At 43.2% G+C, this 23,202-nt stretch overlaps 1 protein-coding gene across 1 annotated transcript in view; it reads right to left on the reverse strand.

Annotated features, from left to right (window-relative positions):
- The window catches only part of igsf3 (immunoglobulin superfamily, member 3), a 69,472-nt gene that overhangs the window by 14,809 nt on the left and 31,461 nt on the right, over positions 1-23,202 (reverse strand). Inside the window, exons 3-6 of the mRNA XM_062431409.1 lie at positions 13,347-13,766; positions 9,618-10,004; positions 5,752-6,159; positions 2,521-2,946 (exon numbers count right to left, since the gene is read on the reverse strand). Of these exons, the coding sequence (XP_062287393.1) occupies positions 2,521-2,946; positions 5,752-6,159; positions 9,618-10,004; positions 13,347-13,766 (1,641 nt within the window). The remainder of the gene's footprint in view (positions 1-2,520; positions 2,947-5,751; positions 6,160-9,617; positions 10,005-13,346; positions 13,767-23,202) is intronic.

A 23,202-nucleotide genomic window follows, 5' to 3' on the forward strand; every position in this document is an offset into this window, starting at 1 on the left:
TGCACATATGTCTATGGTGGATAATTCAAGCTCAACTGCTACACAAGGTTGTCCTCACATTGAACATAAAAAATTATGCGTTGGTGCAGATACAGTGGTGAACTTCTCTGATATGACCCAGGGGACTTGCATACAGGCAGTGAGCTGCTAATGTAATCTGGAACAGGAAGTAGGCCTGGCCTGGGCTACAGGCACCTCGCTAGTTTGACCAAACGTGACACTCACAGGCTTCTGTAGGGGTTTGGTCCAGATTTTATCTACATCCAACTTTTGCTGATCTAAGATGCATGTATGCTGGATCAAGGGAGCTATTTATGATGCTAGTTTTCACTCTCTGCTTTTGAAGTTCCACAATAATTTAATGAGGAGCATCATTCTGCATTTTCAAACCTTTTTATGCTAGGCAAACACTCCCTTCTTTCGTCTGAATACAAGATTGTGGTGTAATGGACCATCAGAAAGCTGAGAGAAACACTTCTGCTGTTGTGTCGTTGAGCATCAGGGGTGAGGTATGGTCCTGTATATATGCATAGTAAGCATATGAAAGCTCTCAGAGGCTTGTCACAAGAAACATGGTAGCATCAGTATTCATGCTGAAACTTAAACTTAGACATGCACACATGTATGTGCACACACTATACTGGTGAGGCAGCTCATACATATTGAGCAGGTACCTCTGGAAGAGTGATTTAGAGTCTCTCAATTATGTATCTGGTCAGATGCTGTGTTTGCTCACACCTCATTACACACACTCCCCTTTATCCCACTTCTTTTGACAGAGGGACTGAAAATGCCAGCCGCTCATTTAGCCAGGAGTGTTTAACATTTAAGAAAACAGAAGGCAAACAGCAAAAGATGGGGGAAGAGACGTGAGGCAGAGAGACATCCAGCACTCTGACAAATGAATCATCAGTCTAAATGAAGGTCTGACTGCTGCACAACCAAAATAGTTGGCGGAGACGAGCACAGCATGACCAGGACTGAGCCAGGCCTAGGCAACTAATAACAGAAGGGATTTACTCACTCTCCCTCCCCGGTGAGACAGTGCCCTTACACACAGAATGATCGCACTGTTACGGTTACTGATTGACTTTCAGACGGCAACTGATCACATCGTCACGGTTACTGATGGCATTACCAAGATAACTGATCACTTTGTCATGGAGAGGCTGATAGAAAAGAGAGCGGGAGGAGGACCTGGTATTTACTTCCCAGCAAAATGTTTGTGTTTGTGTGTGTGTGTGTGTGTGTGTGTGTGTGTGTGTGTGTGTGTGTGTGTGTGTGTGTGTGTGTGTGTGTGTGTGTCCTCAGATTTTTCTGGTGAAGGATAAACAAACAAGTAGAAGGGAGGTAAACGAGCATTCAGGATGATAAGTCGATTTCTTAATAACTCCTGAAGGGCCCGCGGACGCTATATGTTCTGCATGAATGGTTAAGGTCAGAGCACAGTCAGTCAAGCAAATAAAACTCTCTCTCTGCACTTCTGTATGTGTGTGCCTGTTTACATCTGTTTGCATTCGTGTGTATCTGAATCAATTGCGGCGGGGAATAAGATACTAAACTGTACATGTGTCTACACTGAAAACGTTATTGATCACCAAAGTCTGTCTTTGAAGGGTATCTTACTTATCCTCACCTTAACATGGAAGAGGCCTTTCGACAGGCAAGCTTTCACATGTCTACTCATGCATGCTCATGGTGTCAAATAGCACATTTGGCATTTCAGATGATGCTGCATGATTGCTGACTACTTGCTCACATTGCTCCAACCAGGTCCATGCAGTTGTGTTGCTCCAGGTGGCTCAATGCCTTGGTAAACTGCTTTGAAAGCCACACAAAACCAGCGTTTTTTTTTTTTTTTTTTTTTTTTTTTTTTTTTTAAATCAGCAGGATGAGTATTCGCCTCCAAGCACATTCACCTGAGTAAATGAAGTATCATGCTGTTATAGTATACCAAACTGGGCTAAATTGGGTCAGTGTGTGCTCGTACGTCTGTGTGTGGCTGTTTGTTGTTTGAGTTTAGCCACTAATTGGGCTGTGTCTGAATGTGTTTTTCTCTGTGTGTGTGTGTGTGTGTGTGTGTGTGTGTGTGTGTGGGGGGGGGGGGGGGGGGGGGGGGGGGGTGTAGACAGTTTAATGCCTCCTCCGAGAAAAAAAGTTCAAGGACAAATCGCTCACTCTCTTCATCACGCTTTCTCACTCTCTCTGTCTCCGTCCTTTGCTTTTATTTTTTTATATTATTTAGTGATCCATTCACTGCGCTCCATTAGGAGACTCCACCCTGGCCTGCACATACAGATGCGCACACGTCCACACACACAATTAGTAGTTAAATCAGAGACTTAGAGCAATTAGAGCCAGGAGAAACCCTATAAGCTTTGCTGAATTCACTTTGTGTGTGTGTGTGTGTGTGTGTGTGTGTGTGTGTGTGTGTGTGTGTGTGTATCTCCATTTGTGTACTGCTCTGTGTCTGTTCCAATTAGGTGTGTGTCTGCCTGGCAAGCGGCCATTCAGATTTACCTGGCTGTAGGACGCTGATGCCAAGCAGGTTGGATGTACGGTTGGCTACTCTGCTCCAGCTGTTGTCGTAATTCTTCCTCCACAGGACGGCAGTGCACTGGTATTTGCCTGCCTCGCGGCGTCCTGCCCGTGTCACTGATAGCCGGAAATTTGTGTTGGAGTGGGAACGGTCCACCGTGGTGCGAGTACCCAGTCCTAGCAACTGTTCCCCCCACTGCAGCGTGCCCTCTCGGGTGAAAGTCACCAGATCTTTGAACTCTCCCTGGCTCTCGTCGTCCACTTCTGAGCCAGCTGGCATGAAGCGCCAGGTGACGGATGTGGGGACACGAGGGTTGTGACGGGGCTTGACCAGGCACAGGAGGTCAAAGGAGTCTCCGAATGTTACGGATGGTGTCCGTGACGAGGCGGATACCATGAAGGAGGATTCTAGATGGTGGAGAAAGAGGAGAATTGATGTTAAGAGGACAGTATTTGAAATGGTCTTTTTATATGACTAATAAAGAACATATAGTACTTTAACAAAATAAATACATAATAGCAGCATAATAGCACTACAGAGTGTGGGTGTATGATTGAGTGTTTTCTCTATAAGCTGAAACCTCTGCAACGGATATAGTGTTTGTAATCATTTTCAGGATGGAATTTTCTTTTAAGCATGGCTACCATGAGTAACAAAAACCCCTGCTGGAACAAATACAGAGAGCATTTACTGAAAGTGCACTGGACCCACTCTGACATACTAGTAAGACACTTCTTAATCTTCACTAGCATTTTCCTCCGTCAGTGTGGCAAGTGCAGTATGTGCTGTAAGTGAGAGCGCCTAGGGAAAGCCATTTATTGTAGCTTGTGCATGTGTATGCACGTGTATGTATGTACTACCTTGAGCTTGTGTGTAAGTATGAGTTTGTATGCTTGACTGTGAAAGTGTGCTTCAAAATTAATGGTGATGCAACAAAGAAATCCCACGGGAGAGATTTCCTCTAAGCGCCGTTGTTCGATCGACGCCCAACTCCTTGCCAAGTCTAAACTATCCTCATTAAGCTAAAAACGTTCACCCAGCTTCATATATTATTGCTAAGATACACCTCCACTGGAAACCAAGGGAGACAAGGGAGAGGGAGAGACTAGAGAGACTAGATAAAGAGAAATCCCTTTTCTCCATGGTCCTTTAATAACCTGGCCCTGCTGCGCCAAAATTGAGGCATTTCAATGAATGTGAATGATTGAGCTTGAATGTGAGAAAGAGGATTATGCAGATAGAAATAAAAAAAATAAAAAAAATGGAGGAGGAATGGGGAGATGTTGAAGCCAGATTTTTGCTAGATCAGATCAGTTATTTCCTTGAGAGTTTGCAGATTTTTCCATTATTTTCTTGTCAACAGTGCTGTCACTTTCTCTCTGTCCGTCATTCTCTTTTTCTCTGACAGCCATCATCCCCGTTGTCCTTCAGGGTGTGTAATCAATGGCTTTCTGTCCAGACTTGGCTACTGCTGGGACAGCCGCCTGGGGCCATAATTCTCTAAGAGACAATAACTCTACCCTCTCACTCTTCTCTCATCTCCCTGTGCTCCTCTTCCTTCCTTCTTTCCATCCATCCATCGATCCTTCTATCCACTTCACTGTCTGCCTGCCTCTATGACGGAAAAGAGGAGTTCACACGAATCCGTTCTTTCTGCCTTTTTGTTTGTGTGAATAGACATGAATGCCTGCGCTGGACAAAGTCTGTGTGCTTGAGTGGGAGAGTGTGTCTATGAGTGTCTACTATATATAACATCTGTGTGTGTGTGTGTGTGTGTGTGTGTGTGTGTGTGTGTGTGTGTGTATGTGTGTGAGTATATGGGCTTCTCACTTGCACACACTTGCCACCCCAGACGCCCTGAGGGCCTTAAGCCAATCAGCTGGAAAGGAAGCCTCACTAGCGAGCACCTTTTTATTCGATGTGGTAACAAAAACACAAGGTTCCCAGAGGACACCCCCTCTCCCATCCCCTCCAGGTCTAGTCAGCAAGCAGAGGGAGTCCATTAAGGAGGAGGCAATGAACTAAAGGCACAGTGATCATATATAATATCTTGAGCTCCAGCCCATAGACTAGTTCATTCAGAGGACAGGTCAGTGCAGATACCGATCTTAGCTTTGTAGAGGGAGTTTTTCCCTTCTTCTGTTTTATAGGTGCAACTAAAGAAGCAAGCCAAGAGTTGTGGAAAAGAAAAACAAAAAAAGAGCAATGGCTCTATCTGTATGGCAGGTTTAGGTCCAGTAATTGCAGCTGGAAGCTAAAGTAAGAAAGCCAAAAGACCAAAACAAATCTGAGATGAAGTAAAAACGCACACAATGACTGTCACACAACAGCACACATTTAGAAAATCCTTTGGGGGGGGAAAGGGGAAAGGATGTCGAGGAGTATAACTGAGAGAGATGAGCAGCTTCGGACTTCTTTTCCCTGATTTACATAATGCGTCCCTTGTTCCTCAAACTAATGTTTCTGTTGTTGCCCGAACTTAACAAATGGCCACTTAAAAACTGACATCTCTTCTCTGCAGAACCGCTGTGTGCTACTGCAAGGAACTAATCCGTTGGCTCTGTATGGCTGTGCATGTGTGTGTGTGTGTGTGTGTGTGTGTGTGTGTGTACTGAGCCCTGCGCTCCTGGCCAGCCAGCTCCTCACTGCTCCGCTCCATTGGCTTCCTCAGTCTGTACCGAGGATGTTCAGCTTAACTCAGCACTGACAGAGGAGACCCACAGACTGTGAAACACATTGCAGCTGCATTTCCATTTTAATAATTCAGGCTAATCCATATATGTGTGTGCGTGTGTGTGTGTGTGTATTTATGATGAGTGTCATTGAAGCACTGCTCTTGACATGTGGCAGGTGGTGTGCGAGTGTGCATGTATGTGTGTGAGTGTGTGTGTGTGTGTGTGTGTGTGTGTGTGTGTGTGTGTGTGTGTGTGTTTGTGTGTGTGTGTGTGTGTGTGTGTGTGTGTGTGTGTGTGTGTGTGTGTGTCATAATAGCTCTTACCCCAGGGTGGAGCATGAATAAACCATGGTGTATTCTACTATGTGGACTGCCTGTTCTGCCTGAGCCATTCATCAGTCTTTAGCAAATCACAAACCATATGCCTCTTTTTCATTTGGTGTGCATGCATGGAGACAGACTGTCTTGTAAGAGTTTACACGCCTCACTGACTTGAAGATAAGACACAATATTGGGGTTAGGTCAGGCTGTAACTCACCAACAGTCTTAACAGTGATTGTCTTGGTGGCTGACTTCTCTCCTATCTTCTCCCAGGTTAGATCTGGTTCAGTTCCGGTTTGAAACCACTCAGTGGCTGTGCAGCGGTACTGGCCCTCGTCTCCAGGCAAGGCATTATACAGGGACAGAGAGAATGTGTCAGCCCGCACCTTCTCCACACGAATCTCTCCATAGCTGGAGCGCTCTCTGTAATTGGGGCTATGCCATACAGTGCCATCCCGATCCACAGAGGCCACCTCTTGGGCTGGTCCGGTTGTTTGCTTGTCCGTCCACTGCCAGATGACAGACAGGGGGCCTGTCGTAGAGTGCACTGAGCAGGTCAACTGCATCACGTTGCCCTCTAGGACCTCTGAGGAGTTACTGGACAGCAACACTGTGATGTTGCTCTCTGAGAGGGAAGAGAAACAAGAGATAGACATGGAGGTGAGCACAACAAGCATATATCTCAGATAGGAGACATGAAGACAAGTAAAGAAAGAGTAAGAAAAAGTTACTCAAAACCTTACTCAACATCTCTTCTCACATTGAATCTCAGAAACAACAAGAGTAATACTTTCTATGTTAAAACATTCAGAGAGCACAGGAGGCTGCGGGCAATAAAACAAACCGTTCAGCCTGTTCCCGGGAGTATAACACAATCCTGTGCAAGTGCTGTGCATGTGCGTTTGCATGCTTGTGTGTATGTGTGCGTATGCATGTATGTAAGGGCGCGTTAGAGACGATAGCGCTGGGCTGTAACTGGCCTCAGGCATTTCAGAGTGACAGCCTGAACCCAGTGTAGCTTGTTGACCATGGGGGCACAGGAAAGAAAGCTCAGATCACAAGGCTCAGTGGCAACTCAGAAGAGGAGGAGGATAAAAGTATTTACTGGCTCCTTTTGCTAGGTTTTCTGCTTTATCGCGACTCTCATCACTTCAACGTCCATCATACATCATGGAGCTCTGATTGACCCTAAAGCTTTCTTAGCCTTGCGAGGGCAGCACTGCTGTCACTAGGTGATGTGGCTAAAGGTTTCTCCTTTTCTTTTCTCCCCTCAGGCCAAGCTCTGCTGCTTCCCTCAGCTTGCCAGTCCTCCTAATAAGCATGAGCTCTCTGTGAATATGGAATAAACTTGCTTCTTACTTCTATCACACTCAAATGAACAAAGGGAAAGCCCTTCATCCTTCTTCTTTTCTGTCTTTCATTTGAGCGGTTTCACAGCTAAGAACATATTGTATTCTAATACTTTTTCACACTGAAATGTAACAAGAGGACATGTAGACACAACTTGCTTCACCTTAAACAGTTTGTGGACAGCTCTAACTTTCCCTTTGGTTTTTGTTTTTACTTTACTAGTGCAGAGCTCGTTCAAAATGTGCCTGTTTGGAACAGGCGATTGCTTGGCCTCTGGCCACTGCTTTAATGCATTGAAAAATTAATACAATTAATGTGAGTAAATAAAACAACTAAGTACTCTAGTAGTAAGTAAATGTTCCCTATTATTTCAAGTAAAATAGGGCTGCATTTAAAAATAAAGTAATGTGTATTCTAAAATAAAGTGGATTGATCACATTGGGCTCTTTGTGCTTCGTCTGTGACGATTCAGGACTCAGTCTGCACTTCAAATCTCCACAGTATTTGGAGCATATGAGACAAACTAATTTTGAACTGTCTGTGCAAAGTACAGTCATTGTATATTGTGTTCTAAGTGCTTCCAAAATGCGGGTGACCTACGCTCAACCATGTACCTGAACGCTTCCTGTGTAGACTTAACAGTTCACTTGCTGCTGACCTGCTAGATGTGCTGCTCACGCTATGTTTGCTTAAAAGATTTGTGCTTTGTCTGTAGTGGTGCTTCACAATCACCACAGTCTCAGAGCATATGAGGCAAACTGGTTTTGAACTGCCCGTGGAAATATTTACTCTGTTTTATGCAAGTAACTACATTCATTGTGTATTGGGCTCTCAGTGCTTTCATAATGCAAGTGACCTACGCTCAACAATGGCCAACAATACCTTCTGTGTAGTCACTTGCTACTGCTACTGCTACTGATCTGCTGAACTTGATGATAACGCTACGGTTTCTGTCACGGGGTAAGAGTGTCCATTTTTGATTAAGGCCGGCCATACACCTGCCACGTGTGTTGATCGGATGAATGGTTCAATAGATACATACATACATACATACATACATACATACATACATACATACATACATACATACATACATACATACATACATACATACATACATACATACATACATACATACATACATACATACATACATACATACATACATACATACATACATACATACATACATACATACATACATACATACATACATACATACATACATACATACATACATACATACATACATACATACGTACATACGTACATACACAGTCGAGAGATTTTTTACATTTCAACATTTTTCCACCAGCTCTTTTATTTTTTTCTACAAAATGTCTTCTCTTTCTTCTCAGTCCTCATCTTGTTCTTTCTAGCTGTATTGTAGAGATTCAGTGTGGCAAGTAAGCTCTCTCTTTCTCTCTCTCCTTTTCTCATCACAGGTAAACTCATCCATCAACAGTGATTTGTCAGAAGTGTTTACCTCTGTTTTCCCTTTGCTGTCACCTCTGCCTGCCTCTGACTCATCAACTTTAACCCCATGTCACACCCTGTTACCAACCCTCACCCAATTCCCCCAATTAGAGTAATGAAGCACATCTTGAAACTGTCTGTGTGTGTGTGCAGGTGAGAAAAAACAGGCATGAAAGGACTGTTTGTGCATGATATACATGTTGCCTGAGTGGTATTGCTGCGTTTCACGGAAGTTCTCCTTCAATAACCATGGCTATTATCCTGTGTAAACCCTATAAACATCTTTTATGGGGCATTAATGTCTTTTGTTGGAAAAACAAAACCTCCCAAACAGAGAAGTCCCCTGGACACTGCTGCAGGCTCAGGGCCATTGTTTTGGGCTCATTTAGCAGGGGGTGCAGCACAGTCAGGATAAAGGTAGCGTTGGCTGCTTGAGAGGAGATACTACTCTGTGGTTATTATGTTTTATTATGCTGGTAGCAGCTGGCTACACACACGCACACCATTTCAGTCCAGAGACACATAGAAGCACAGAGAGGAGAGGGGATGAGGCAAACGACCTAAGCCGGTGAAGGGGGCGTTTTTCTTGCTGCCATTGAAAGAATAACAATCTCAGTGACAGCAGGGACTGTGAGTGAGGTGTTGAAGGTTTGTCTGCAGATTTACATTGATCAGCTGCAAGCCTAACAAAACCCAGCCAGCCTGCCCTGCTTAACCCAGCTGAAAAGGTCTAGCCCAGCAGAACACATTAATTTAGCCCGGGGAACCACTTAGAGGGCCCTGGAGAGCTTGGGGTCTTTCTCTGCTTCTTTTCTTTCTCCACGCTTTCATTTCATGGCTGTTAGCTCAGCTTCCTTGAGTCTGGACTCTTCTGCTCTCCATTATGCTACTATAGTGTTACACCCCCCACCACCAAACCCCAGCTAAGTCAAGGAAATGGGAAGGACCATAATGCTGCATTACCAATCCTTAGCAATCCACTCAAACAGAAAATACATCAGGAATAAGAGCAGCATTATCCTTTCCCTACTTACTCACAGCTAACAATAGAGGCTGTGCGGCTATCTGTTATGGGCCACCTTGGAGAGTGAGAGAGAGAGAGAGAGAGAGCGGCTAGAGAGGAGCACAGCATGACATTTTTATACTGCCTATATGAAGATAAAACTGCTATTATGAAAAGCTCATCATTCTTGGTGTAGTTGACAACTAAGAACAGGGCAACTAAGTCAGTGGCCTCGCAAATATATTATCACTTACTGAGTGGCTGGACTGTGATTTGAACATTACGGGACCTCTTGCTGCGGTCGATGAAGTCTCCCGTTGGTGTCTTCTCTCGCTCCGTCACACGGCAAATGTATTTTCCAGAATCCTCAGGGCGTAGGTGCTGCAGCTTGAGCAGGTGCACGTTGTTGCTCTCTTTACGCACAGTCATGTGACCAGCAGCCTCGCGGTCGACATAATCGGAGCCCAGGACAGGCACGGCACTGGGGCCCACCACGGCCACCGGTGAGCTGCTGAAGACCCACGACACCGAGAAGAAGCGCTCGGGGACATTCTGGGCCTCAATGGTGCAGCGAAGCTCCAGCGGCTCACCGGCCGTGAAGGACCGTCGCTCCGTGCTCACCTGGATGCTGAAGTCCCGATCTGAAAGAGAGAAAAAGTGAATGTCAAGGAATGGGTAAAAGTGGGAATGTCAGAGGGAATGACAATGTAAGGACATTACAAGGAATGTAAAGACATGTATAGAAGAACAATCAGAAATGTGGTTAGTCGGCTGCAAAAATACAAAGTCAGGCATCACATAGAAAACATAAAATTCATGATTCCTTTTCTAATGTTGGACGTCATTTAGGCTTTTTTTCAAATACCAGTAAATGTACAAAACCCTTGGATAAAGCACTCTAAGTAACTGAAGGGAAAGAGTGTAGGTGTGGAGGAGATCTCTTCAAGAATGTGATATTCATTAAATTCCCAAACAACTTGTCTGTGATTTCTCAGACAAAACTGATGTTTAAAAATGGGCTACGATTGAAATGCACAACATGCTGCAATTTAAAAAAAATTTTTTTTATGTCTACAATGTGGGATGCTGAACCTGCATGCTAAAACAGAGAGAGCGGGAGTGCTGAGGGTATGTGTGAGGTGGGTTGTGGTTGTAGGTGGTCAAGATTGGGAGAGGGCATTAAAAGGGTGTCAGTTAGTGCCAAAGTTAGTGTGAGTTATTGCCATTCTGTCTAGAGACACAGAGGGAAGAGAAAGGAGAGTAGGTTGAGGTCACACAGCGCATCGCTATGATAAAACGCTGATCTTTCAGAGTGCTCTGCTCTCTCTCCCCCCTTGGTATCACCTCTGCAATAAAAAAAAACCCCACATCTAATTAAAATTCTCTCCAGCAGTCTGAAACAGAGTCAGGCGCTCCTCCCCTCCTCCTCCTCCTGCGTGGTCTAAGACAGAGACAGACAAAGCAAACATAGCTAATGCTAGCTCTTGCGCTTGGCCAAATTATGCATGTTGTCAGCGCATGTGTGGTTGTGCTTGTACTGTATGTATATAGCTGTGGTTGTATTTGCTGTATTAATTTCCAGATGACGAGCACAGTATGTATCAGAGACGGCTGTGCTGCCTCTCAGTGAGGTGGTAGCCTCAAGCTGTAATTACAAAGACTTTAAACAGACTTCCTGAGAAACACACTCATGTGGAAAAGTTCAAAGCCTGCCGTTGGTATAGAGCTTGTTATGCTTGGGAACATTATGATGGGAGGAAGGGGGTATTGTTTACACATATACACACACACACACACACACACATAGGAAATAATGACACACAAACAAATACTGTACTGTCTATTCAGAGATGTGAAATGTAATGCTAGCCACCTTTTAGCACAGCATATAAATCCTAGTAGCATAGCTAGGAACTCTTCAATCAATAAACAATAAACATTAACTTGATTGATGATCATTTTGATAAGTTATCACTCAGGTTACTAATTTGATAAAAAATGTTAAACATTGTTCATTTCCAGTTCTTTAAATATGAGGACTTTTTTTTAATTTTTTTATAAATAAATCGAATGGCTGCATGTCTACTTAGGTGTTTTTCACAATTGTTTTTCTAATTTAATAAACTAAATGAATAACACATAATGATCACAGCCAAATGAATCACTAATGGAAATAATTATGACTTGCAGCTGTAGTGCACACATACATGCAAATAATGCCACAGGGGTGAAGAGAACAGCACACAGATGAAAAAACAAATTTAACAAACTTAAGAGTTCAGTTGAGAGGATGCAGAGACCTGGGATAAAAAAATGGCCTCACAAGTCTGGCATTTGTTAGTGTTCAGAGCTAATAAGAAAAAACGTGTACACTGTGCACAAATACCAGATTGAGCGGGGAGTGGGGGTGGGGGCTGGGGGGGGGGTTCATGAGGGAGAATATTTAAGGATGCAGGAAAAAAATGCAGTGATGAGACATGACTGCAGAAAATGAGAGGTGATGGGAGTGCAAGGAACAAGAGAGGAGGTGAGAGAAAAGAAACAGAGAGCGATGGTAAAAACTGGAAGCAAGGTACATTAGGATTCAGTCCATGGCTGCTCTCTCTGATGCCGGCTGTGGGTGATTAGCTTGTGATGGGGCCTGTCTTGAGATCTACTCCATCTTTTATAATCAGAGTCTAATGGAGGAGCTACTCCCTCTCCTTTGTAAATTTCTCTCTCCCTGCCTCTGTAAAATATGCGCATGGACAAGTGCAACATAAAATAGTCAAGTTCAGCCCAAAGATAGGCAAGCTGTGCCCTCACCATGTGATAAAAGTACACAAAAAGAAATTAATTCATGCACATTCATCAAGTTTGAGTACTCAAACCCACAGCCACACACGGCAGCGCAACTCAGCTTTATTCTCTTTGTAACGCAACAACACTTCCATCCATTATAGATCAGAGAGGAGACAGAGAGTTACGAAGGGTGCTGAAAGGGGAGCGCTTTGTGCCTTTTGTCTACTCCCTGAAGAAGCAGGAACTCATCTGACAAACCTGCTTTACATCCACGTTTTCACTCTTCTTCTCATCCACCCAGCACTATCTGGGGCACCATCATGTTGTGTGGGTCTGATGCTTAATGGAGAAAGGCAAAACGATTCCACTTTGAAGTGAATTACTGGTATGAGACACTCGCCACTGCGTGCTGCTTTGGTAATTGAGCTAATGTCAAAGCAGTTTATCGCCCATCTCCATGGCCCTTCCTTAGGAGCATACAAAGGAATACTTTTTGTGTGTAGGATACAGCACAGTGCATCCACTCAGCAGCCTGGCAGTAGGCCGATTTGGACTTGAATCAAAGCTGTCTTTGTTTCTGGTCCATCGAGTCTAGAGGTTGACAATTAATTAGATCATTGTCATATGAGGCACATTCCACCAACAACCAGCCAAACCAATCTTTCTTACTTCCTTGTTACTTGACCCTTTGTATCCCTTCTACAACTCCGCCCCAATTAGACATTCTCCTCCCTCAAACTGCAGTAAACCAATGCAGTCAAGCACAAACTAGAATGGTGTAATTACTGGCAAGGAATTCCACATCAGCAGTGGGTGAAAAACACAATTTCTGGCTTCTGATCTCTGGGCCACCCATTGCCTGGAGATATGGTACATGTGGAAGTCATAGGTCTCCTGTGACAATCTCTCACGCTGTTTGGAGCTAGTTAAATTATTCCTGGATGTGCTTGTAATATTGCCCATCAAACAGACACAAGTACAAAAGTGGGGAGTCTGTGGAGGTTGAGTTAAGCCCTTTTTAGTGAGCTAATGAGCTTAGTGTGAGATACTCATCAGCAATCAGGGGAGGCCTGCCCACATGCGTGTGTGCCTGCCTGTCAAAAGGACAAGGGGGGACCTAAGAGTGCAGAGTAAACCAGCGTCTTTAGCCTCTCTCCTCCCACCTCCTTCTTTCTTTAAAATATCTCTTCCCCTTCACTCACCAGTGGGTTGAACGCGGAGCTGAGTCTTGTCACTCTGCTTGCGTGTCATGGCAAACCAGCTGTCATCTGGGTCCTGAATCCACTCAGCAGCCTGGCAGTAGAGCAGGCCCTGGTCCACTGGCTGCAGCTTATGAATGGTCAGCCTGTAGGACGTGGCACTGGTTTTGTCAAGTCTGAGGTCCCCTGCGATCATCCTTTGCCGGTACAATCCCCCGGAGCGCAGAACAAAATCCCTTGACAGAGTGACCAGCTCTTGAGGCGGAGCAGCTCCGTCCTCCGGGGACCGCAGGTACCAACCCACTGACAAGTGAGTGTGTTGCATTGTGGTGCGAGACACTTCACAGGTAAGTTGCAGTGTGTCGCCCTCCACCTTGGACAGAGTCTGGACTTGAGCTGCTACTGTCAATGAGTCAGCAATAACTGCAAAAACAAGAAAACAGGGAGAAAGTTAGAATATGTACTGTAGAGGCTGCTGGAGGGCTGGTCACAATGACTAATCTTGTAAAAGTGTAATCTGGTCCCTTCATAAAATCATATGAATCCTTTAATACTCTATAAATATATATCTCAAATACCATGTAATGTTGTTGCAGCTAAATATGGAGGACCATAATAAAGCAGACTATTTTGGTTTATGCCTACTATTATGGAAGTGAAAATAAACAGACATTCTGCTATAAGTGGTTCAAGATCTGATTTACACCCCAGCGTAAGGAAAAGGTGTTAATGCAACCAAGCTTTTGTTTGGAGGTGGCTGCCCTCTATTTCCTGCTCTATACTGTACATGACTTTCACATGCCACTGCGCGTTGATGGCTTTTTCTCTATCTCACATAGCCAGATGCCTGCAGAGAGCCCTCCGACACTTATTTCAGACTGATTATATGACATACAGTTTGCTATAGCAAACAAAACCAGCTCCACTCAACCTTACAGATGCACTCCATCTCACTAAACTGTTCAAACATTTTTTTGATCACACATACTAAATATACAAAACAGCTAGCTGAAACTGCGGTAAAAATGTCACCCAACCCTTCTATCTAACATACAACTGAGAACAGAGGACAGACTTCAAGCCAGATGGATGAGAACAGAGGAGATGAGAGAGGGGGACAGTCAAGTGCAAAGAAGCAACAGAGACGTCAAGATGTGATAATTTCAGAAAACAGGCTGGAAGAGCTCCACACATCTACGGAAATAAACACCCATAGTGTTAAAAAAAAAAAAAAAGAGCTAAAAGGAGTATTTTTGGATCAGTACCAGGGTGACAGTGTGTGTTTGTGAATGTGTGCAAAAGAGACAGTGAGAGACTGAAAGTGATACAGAGTGCTGGACCTAAGATACTGGAGCATCACGCATGCAACCAAAGGCATAGAGGTCATAAAATCATAATAAGAAAACAAGAATTATCTGTATAACTCCAAGTGTGAGCTCTCTTTGTGTATGTGTGTGTTTGCAAAACACACACATATCCTGAAGTGATCTCATTGGTTGAGGCTACAGGCATTCAATGTGGGGTGTATACAGACACACATGTAATATGCACATATACACAATGCCTCAAAAAATGAAAATATACAAAGATGTTGGTGTTCGGTGCTCATAACGGACATCAGTCAACCATTTAAAATAGGAAGAGATAAAGTGTATTGAGCAAATAATGCAGAGAGAAGCTTTCTTGCATTGCTATGTAGTGACTGTGAGCTCTTCTTAGAAGGCAGAAAATGGAAGTGCTTTGTGTGGGTTTACAGCGGTGGAGTGCTTTGACAACACGTTTGGCTATTCAGGCTCTTAAGGGATTGTCATTGTGAAGACTACAAATCAGCATGTTTGAGGTCTGTGCCTCTCCTCACGTCACCTGCTAAGACTAATCACAGAGAGGGAGAATTTCTCCTTTATTTCTGCGATCATTTGATATATGCAAATACACACTAAACATACATGCAAACGCAGTAAGTATATATCTGTGTGTGTGTGTGTGTGTGTGTGTGTGTGTGTGTGTGTGTGTGTGTGTGTGTGTCCATATTAATCTTCAATGTGTCTGTGCGTGAGAACATGAGAAAAACAGAGTGGGCTGCGAGAACAGAGACACAGATACCAATAATGAAACAAACGGGGAGGAGTAGGGGGAAAAGAGAGGGGGGAACAAAGGCAGAGAGATTCGAGAAAAAAGATAGCAGACGCGGAGTGAAGAGGCTTGACATCTGGTTACTGAAGTTTAACAAGATACTCAAAGGAAGAAACGGAAGTGGCAGGAAAGGAAGATGAGTAATCAGGTGGGTCAGAGTTTGTAACACTCTAATGAGATGCCGCATTCTGTGGCTGTATACTTTAAGTCCAGACAAGAGTAAACAGTTTCCTGCGATAGTTAGAGGCAAACTTGAAAATACTGACAAGATCTGACCGAATATGTCTTCTGAGCCACTTCTCAAAAACCTTGAGTACTTAAGAAACTGTCTTGCAGCAAAGGGGCAAAATGTTAGTCATGGGCAGCAGTAAAACTATTCTGCTGATAAATCTGTTTGTTGCTTGTATGATAAAATAGTTAACACGGGAATCTTAATTAGACCTGTTCCAGGGGTAATATTGAGATGCTTTATTCATTATAGTATCAGGGTAAGCAATCTGACTCTCCTAATGGTTCAAATTCTTTAGTAATATATTTTCTGAACTTTCTGTGGAACAATATTGTGATGATGTAATCTTTTCTTATTGCTCTGCTGATTTGTGTTGTCTAAATTCTAAGTAGGTGGAGTTTTACAGACATGAAGAGATTTTTTTGGAGACCAAGGTAATTGCTTTCGACATGAGTCTGATAATTCTTTTTTATATGTGTTTGTGCATACATTTGCCATGTTGTGATAGATATCAGAAAATACCAAGTGTTGTGATAGATTCTAACCAAGTACTTTAGTAAAAATGTCAGTTATCCTTAGTATAATCTCTCTCTTGTACCATTAGGCATTCTGGCAACAAAAAAAAGATCATAAAAAAAATCATTTTCATTATGCAAGCATCATAAAAGTCTGATTCAACTCTTCAAGGACCTGGTGTTGCCAAGTCCTCTCACTCTGACTCTTCAGCAACACTGAATTCAACACTGAATAAGCGGCAGCCTCACATAGACATACTGTTACCACAACAACACACCTACGCTACAACCTGCCATTGCCATAGCAACCCTCCCACATGAAGCTGAGGGCCTGAGAACAGCCGGGAGTTACTATAACAACTGCTGCTACCTGTTAGCCTCCTGCTAGCAGATTGCGCTCCGTCACAGAGCTTTATTGATACAATGTGAAAAGTAGTACAATACTAACAATCTCTCTGTAAAGGCAGATCGTGGAGACATTTTAATTGTTCACAATCTAATATCGTCATAACCCACACCCCTACTTCCGGCCCCTCGGCTGTCTTCTTTTTATTTATTTAGCCTTTGCCTTCACATTCACAGTAGGTGGCAGAGAGGCAGGCAGGAAACAGGGAGAGACGCATGGGGGAATGCAGGACCCTGCAACCTGCAGCACAGGTCCCCAGCTGGAATCGAACGAGGGACACTGCCACCATGCAGCACGCGCGGCGACCAAAGCGCTACTCGGCTGTCTTCTTATTAACATATTTAACACTCTGATTTCATCTCAAATCCTCTGGGCCAATCAGATCCCTACACACAGATATGTCTGGGAGACAGAAGCAATAAGATCACACCAGCCAATCTCAGCATTTCAAAGGGTCGGGATGAGGTTATAAACACACCGAGATGCTGCAATAGCCTCACTGACCTCAATCTGGGAAGGATTAAGAACAGAATGAGATGGCATTCTCGGCACAAACACTCACACACTCATTTTTGTCACTTGGAAGGACATTGTATTGACTTATCCTATCGTAATCATACCTGCCATATGCCATTTTTCAAAACCTTAGCCTAATTCTAGAAAAAGAAAAAAATCATCACCATTCAAAATATGTGGGGACCACCTTTCTGGCCCCAGATAGAAAGTCCCCACATTGTGATAGACAAGAGCAAACACACACACATACAAATGCAAGACTTGTCCAAAGAAAATGTAGCCACTTTGCCAAGCTAAAAAGGTGTGAAGCTGTACATCTTCCTAGCTCATGTAGGTGTTACCATAATATTACCTAAGTGTAAACGCAGACATTAAAATGTGTTGTCCAATCAGTACATTTTAACATATTTAAAACGGTTGGCACTGTCATTTTACCAATGCAAAAAACTGTGTGTTCATGGCAAAACTACATCAAGCCTATTCATATCTTTGGGAAATAAGGATTTAAGTTAATATTTTGCATTTTTAGCATAGACTTATACAAATGATTTTCAAAGTATTCATGATTGAGGCTTATATTCTTCACCACAAGATTCACACGTGAAAATTAAGAAAAACATGATCTGCGTAATTCTGCTTTTTTGACTGACATAGAAGCTGTCAATCCCTTTTAAATCTTTAAAACTACTCTCCTCCTGCTCTACCTCATCTGCAAGTTTTGCTTTCATCCCCTCCCCATTCCCGATCTCCCCCTACTCTCTCAGCTCTCTGAAGTGAGCGACGGTTGTCATCCCTCAAGCTGGCCTTTTAAGTCCAGTCACACAGGGATAGAAGAGTGGGGGACACGAGGTAACAGAATCGGAGGAAGGGAGATGATCGCAAAGACGACACAAGAAAAGAAAAAATAAATGATAATTTATACAGTCTGATCTGTACATTTTGCCTACACCCAAACTCTTAACAACTCCCTGCAGCGTGTGCACTGTCTATTGAAGTTGAACAGGCAGAAAAGGATCCTTACAGAAAACAAGAAACAACAGGAAACAAATAACAGTTTGTGCCAACACTGTTTTTCACATGTGGGAATGTTTTTTTTTTGTTTAAAAAAAAGAAAGAAGATGGAATGAAAAGTGAAGAACCAAGCACCTGACACATTCTGCTCTCTTGTGGTCTTGACATGGGAAAAGATGATTATAGGGGGAACTGCAGCGGGTGGGGGGCAGGGATCACTGCCCTCTGGATTTTATCACTGCTGCAAATGTTCTGACTCCCACAAGTATAAACCTTAAGTATCTTTCCTTTCAACAACACAAACAACACCCACACAGATGTAATGTCATTGTGTGGATCTCTGCATTTGTTTGTGTATTTAAGTGTTTATGTGCCCCTCTAAAATGCGTAAGTGGAAAAAGCAGTACGTTTCCTTGTTTTCGCTGAAAGTCAATTGGTAGTTTGGCCTCAGTTTGGTAGTGTACAAATGCTGCCACTGGCTGATGGCCAATCAAAATGAAGGAGTTCATGCCAGGTGTCTAGCAATTAAGGACCTGCTTCTTTACTTGTTGTATCCCAAGCTTAATATTAAAGTGTGAAGCTAGTGTAAAGTGTGTTTGTGATTGTGTGTATCTGTCTCTTTGGCACTTAATATATTTTATGTATGCCTACTGTTAAATACTGCAACAAACAGCACAGTGAAGTATTCAATAGTAACTCTTAAGAGAGCTGCTACACTGACACAGCTAGTTCCACAACATAGTCAAAATCATGCAGACACGCAAAATACATGGACACCCAGACATTATTTTTAGATGTGATTCTTGACAATCTTAATCCAAAACCATGGGCATTACTTTTCTGCCATAACAGCTTGTGTTCTTAGGAGGCTTTCCACAAGATTTTGGAACCTGTCTGCAGACATTTCTCTCTGTTCAGCTATAAAAAATATCAGTGATGTTGGGTGCAGTATGTTCAAATTGATCCCAAAGGTGTTTGATGTGGTTGAAGTCAGGATTTTTTGCAGTCCTGTTACGTTCCTCCACACAGAACCTGGAAATCTTTTCCTTTGGTTCTCACTGAGAGTGAGTATGAACCGGGGTGTCCACATACTTTTGGCACTACAGTGTATGACATTCAAACTACTGGCACTGCAGATGTTCAGCCATAGCTGAAGTGGGTACTGCTTTTCAGTGTGTAATGGCCTTAAGTGTCTGTTTGTGCATGTGTGTGTTGCTGCAAAGCAATTGGCCATTTGGCAAAGCCAGTAGGCTAATTATTGTTAATTACTCTGTGAAACTGAGAGTACTGCTGAGAGGAAACAGAGCGAGTGGGCGATCCTTAGCTCTACTTCATGTGATTCCAGCCTCATCAAAAGGAGATGTCCCTTAGTGACCTAGGATGCTGGCAACACATGCAGTTGCATTAGGTCAGGAAGAAATAGTAAGAGCGATAAACACACTAATGGTGTCTACACCTGTCTTTCTCATCCTTATTATCCATTATCCTGCCCATTCACATCCTCCACTTCTTTGTTCTTTTCTGTGAGAGCTGTAGATGAGTCAGAATGAGGGATGAAGTGGTTCAACTGGGAAATTAGGTAGAGAGTAGAGAGGAGGGTTAAGTAGGAGGAAGAGAAAAGAAGAACAGTATGAAGATGTAGGAAATGGAAAAGTAAAGATGAAGAACAAAGAGGCCGTGCAATTTTGCTTGTAACACACAGCAATTCTTTATGATTCCTGTGCACTTGTCACTCTTTTTTCTGACACACACACACACACACACGCACACGCACGCACGCACGCACGCACGCACGCACGCACGCACGCACGCACGCACGCACGCACGCACGCACGCACGCACGCACGCACGCACGCACGCACGCACGCACGCACGCACGCACGCACGCACGCACGCACGCACGCACGCACGCACGCACGCACGCACGCACGCACGCACGCACACACACACACACACACACACACACACACACACACACACACACACACACACACACACACACACACACACACACACACACACACACACACACACACACACACACACACACACACACACACACACACACACACACACACACACACACACACACACACACACACACACACACACACACACAGAGTGATGTCTACACACCAGCAAGAGCAAGTATATAATAAGGACAGGAGACAGAGTAAAGTGAGGGGAAAAAGGGTGTATGGATCATGCCTTGGAGCCAGAAAGGAGACATGTGGGAGCCCTCTTTAGCAGAGAAGAAAGGGGTGTGTGAGGGGGAAAAAGCAGGAGTTGAAGGCTGGCGATGTGGGATCTGAGCCCACAGCAGGGGGTACATCCATAATACAACACACGCACACGATCAGATGAGCCCTGAACCTAATTGAGTCTGAGATAGAGAACAACAGTCCTTCATCTGCTTGTTTCTGTGTTTTAACATATTTATGTGTTATGTAATACAAGCATAAAAGACATTGTGCAGATGGACCCAGGGAAATGATTATGTATTTTTTAAGTTCTGATGTCAAAATGTTGTGTTTGTTCATGATGATGTTCTCCTGTGAATTTATGATGCTGTGTCGCTACAGTGCCATTCTTAGTCGGGCTTGATGGTTTTATTTTATTTATATGTATGTTTTTTTAATCCACAATGAACAGTACCCTGGGATTTTACGCTCGACAGCATAGTGTTCCCAGCTGAAAGAAGTGCTGGCCGCTGTAAACTAGGACCTCTTGCAATAGCCACAGCTCATCTTGAATCAAAGGAAAAACTTCCACACTCATAATTTACAACAGTTTGGTCTGTATCTGGTAAACTGGAGCTATATACTTGATATGCCACAGTACATTTATTCATTTACAACACAGATAAATAAATAAATATTGCAAATTAATAAATATACCAGTAGTGAGCAAGCCAAGGTGCAGTGTGAGGAAACTTTCCTCCCAACATGTTCAAGTGTGTAGGGACTTTCAAAAATGTTTTGATAACCAAATTTGAAATAATTGAAACTGTGAAATCACCTTTTGTCTGTGATTTAGTCAATGGCAGATGGACACCACTGCTATGAAGAAGAGGCCAGTCAGAAGAGTGAATTTGAGCAATTTAAAATGCCTCGTTGTTGAAATTGTAAATAAAACATGGCACCACAGTTTCTGAATTCACTCAAAAGTGAGTAAGAAATTCACACCAAACTGACTCATGCTGCAGATGATAAAATCTGGGTTTTTTTCAACATCATTATCTTTAGCTTTATTCAGTACATTCATTAGTCTGCATGTGAATGATACTGTGTGGACCTGATTGTAATTATTTGTGACTGGCTAACAACTAGCAAAGCTGTCACAATTATTTGACACTGACACAGGCATTGGTCAGAGGCAGGAATGATTTTCACATCGCTGAATACATTTTGGCATAATGACTAAATGTTACATTAACACATCGTATTCATCCATGGATCCAAGACCTTTTTAACTACCACATAATTATAGCATCTGCAAAATGTGAGACTGGCCTTGATTACATACATTTTTAGCTCATCAACAGTCACAGAGTTTGTTTAATCAGTAAGTTGTCTTAAAATTCTGTATTTTTTTGTGAAACAATTATCTTCCCTGTGCAGAAGATTGGTCATGCAGACTCAACACTTGTGTGTGTATTAGAAGGCTGAAAAGGTTTTGATTCCAGCTCTGTATCGCATATCAACATCTGCCCCCACATTTCCTGACTGTGTTCATTGTCAACTGTCAAATAACAAGGAAAAAAGGCCAAAAGACCAAAGCAAATCTGTAAATGTTAGAGTCATGCCAGAGATGTCTAATAACTAATAGCTCAGTGCCTAAAGGAACCATTGGAGAAACCATCACTATGCAAACAGTACATTTGCTTTAATGGGTGAGCAAATATATTTAGACCAAAACTAAGCTATAGTTTCTGAGCTGAGTATGTGCAAACCAAATAGGCTGCTTATACATTATGAATGCTGTAACAATTGTTTATTATCAGGACACCCCAATTGTCTAGCCCTCATAATGTAAACGGCCTGATTTCGAGATTTTATAAAACAAACTGGTACAAATGAAAACAAATGACTCTGTAACTTGCTTAGAAAATGAGGCTCTATGAGCTGAATGTCTTATACTATCCCTTCTGATCAAAGAGATTTCCACACAGTCCTATCATAACACACCACATCCAATCTTCTAAAAATGTGAAGAGAGATGAAATAGAAATGGGGGGGTAGATGAAAGGGACGAGAGGATAGGATATCTTACAAATGCTGTTATGAGATTTTCAGTGAGGGGCTGTGAGGTCCCCCGCTAATGGAACATCACTCTCAGTGGGGGTGTGTAAGTGCAAGTGTGTCCTGTGCTATAACAGAGAGGTCACAATGACTGAAAGGCAAAAGGCTTCTTCATTTAATAAAAGGGTCTCTGAAGCATTTCTTTCTGTCTCCTTAAACCGTCATTCTTATTCAGGCTCTGTCCCATTTCTCTCTTCACTGAAGGTTTTTTTCATGTAATGCAACCCATTTCTGATTCGTTAGACAAGCTGCTTGTCAGCACCCAATTATCACCCTTTTTTCCTTCCTCCAACTTGTCCTCTTCAAGACTATCTTAGAACACAGTCAGATCTGAGCCGTCTCTAACCAGTTTGTAATACTCTAAAGGTACTTCATATTGCACATTTTGTTGTTTTTTCCTAGGAGGTCATAAAACTAAAGTAAAAAGGGCAACATCTGTTGCACGTGTGTGTTAGTTTGTGCAAGAGGGAGAGAGAAACACAGCAAGAACCTTATGGCTATTACAGCTTATTATACCAAAAGGTAGAGGGAGAGACACATCAAAATTAGACAACCTCTCTCTCTCTCTCTCTCTCTCTCTGTCTCTCTCTCGCACCCACCCAAACACACACTGATAGTCAAGCCTGGGGGGACAGCTGCTCTCTGACACACACACAGAGTAGTATAAATGACGGAGGTACTCCCCTCTGCTTGCCCAAACATCTCCTCCAGAGCTGTGACTCAGCTGTACTGGGTCACTGAATCACAC

Source organism: Scomber scombrus, chromosome 13, assembly GCF_963691925.1.
Source record: "Scomber scombrus chromosome 13, fScoSco1.1, whole genome shotgun sequence".
Taxonomy (NCBI): Eukaryota; Metazoa; Chordata; class Actinopteri; order Scombriformes; family Scombridae; genus Scomber; species Scomber scombrus.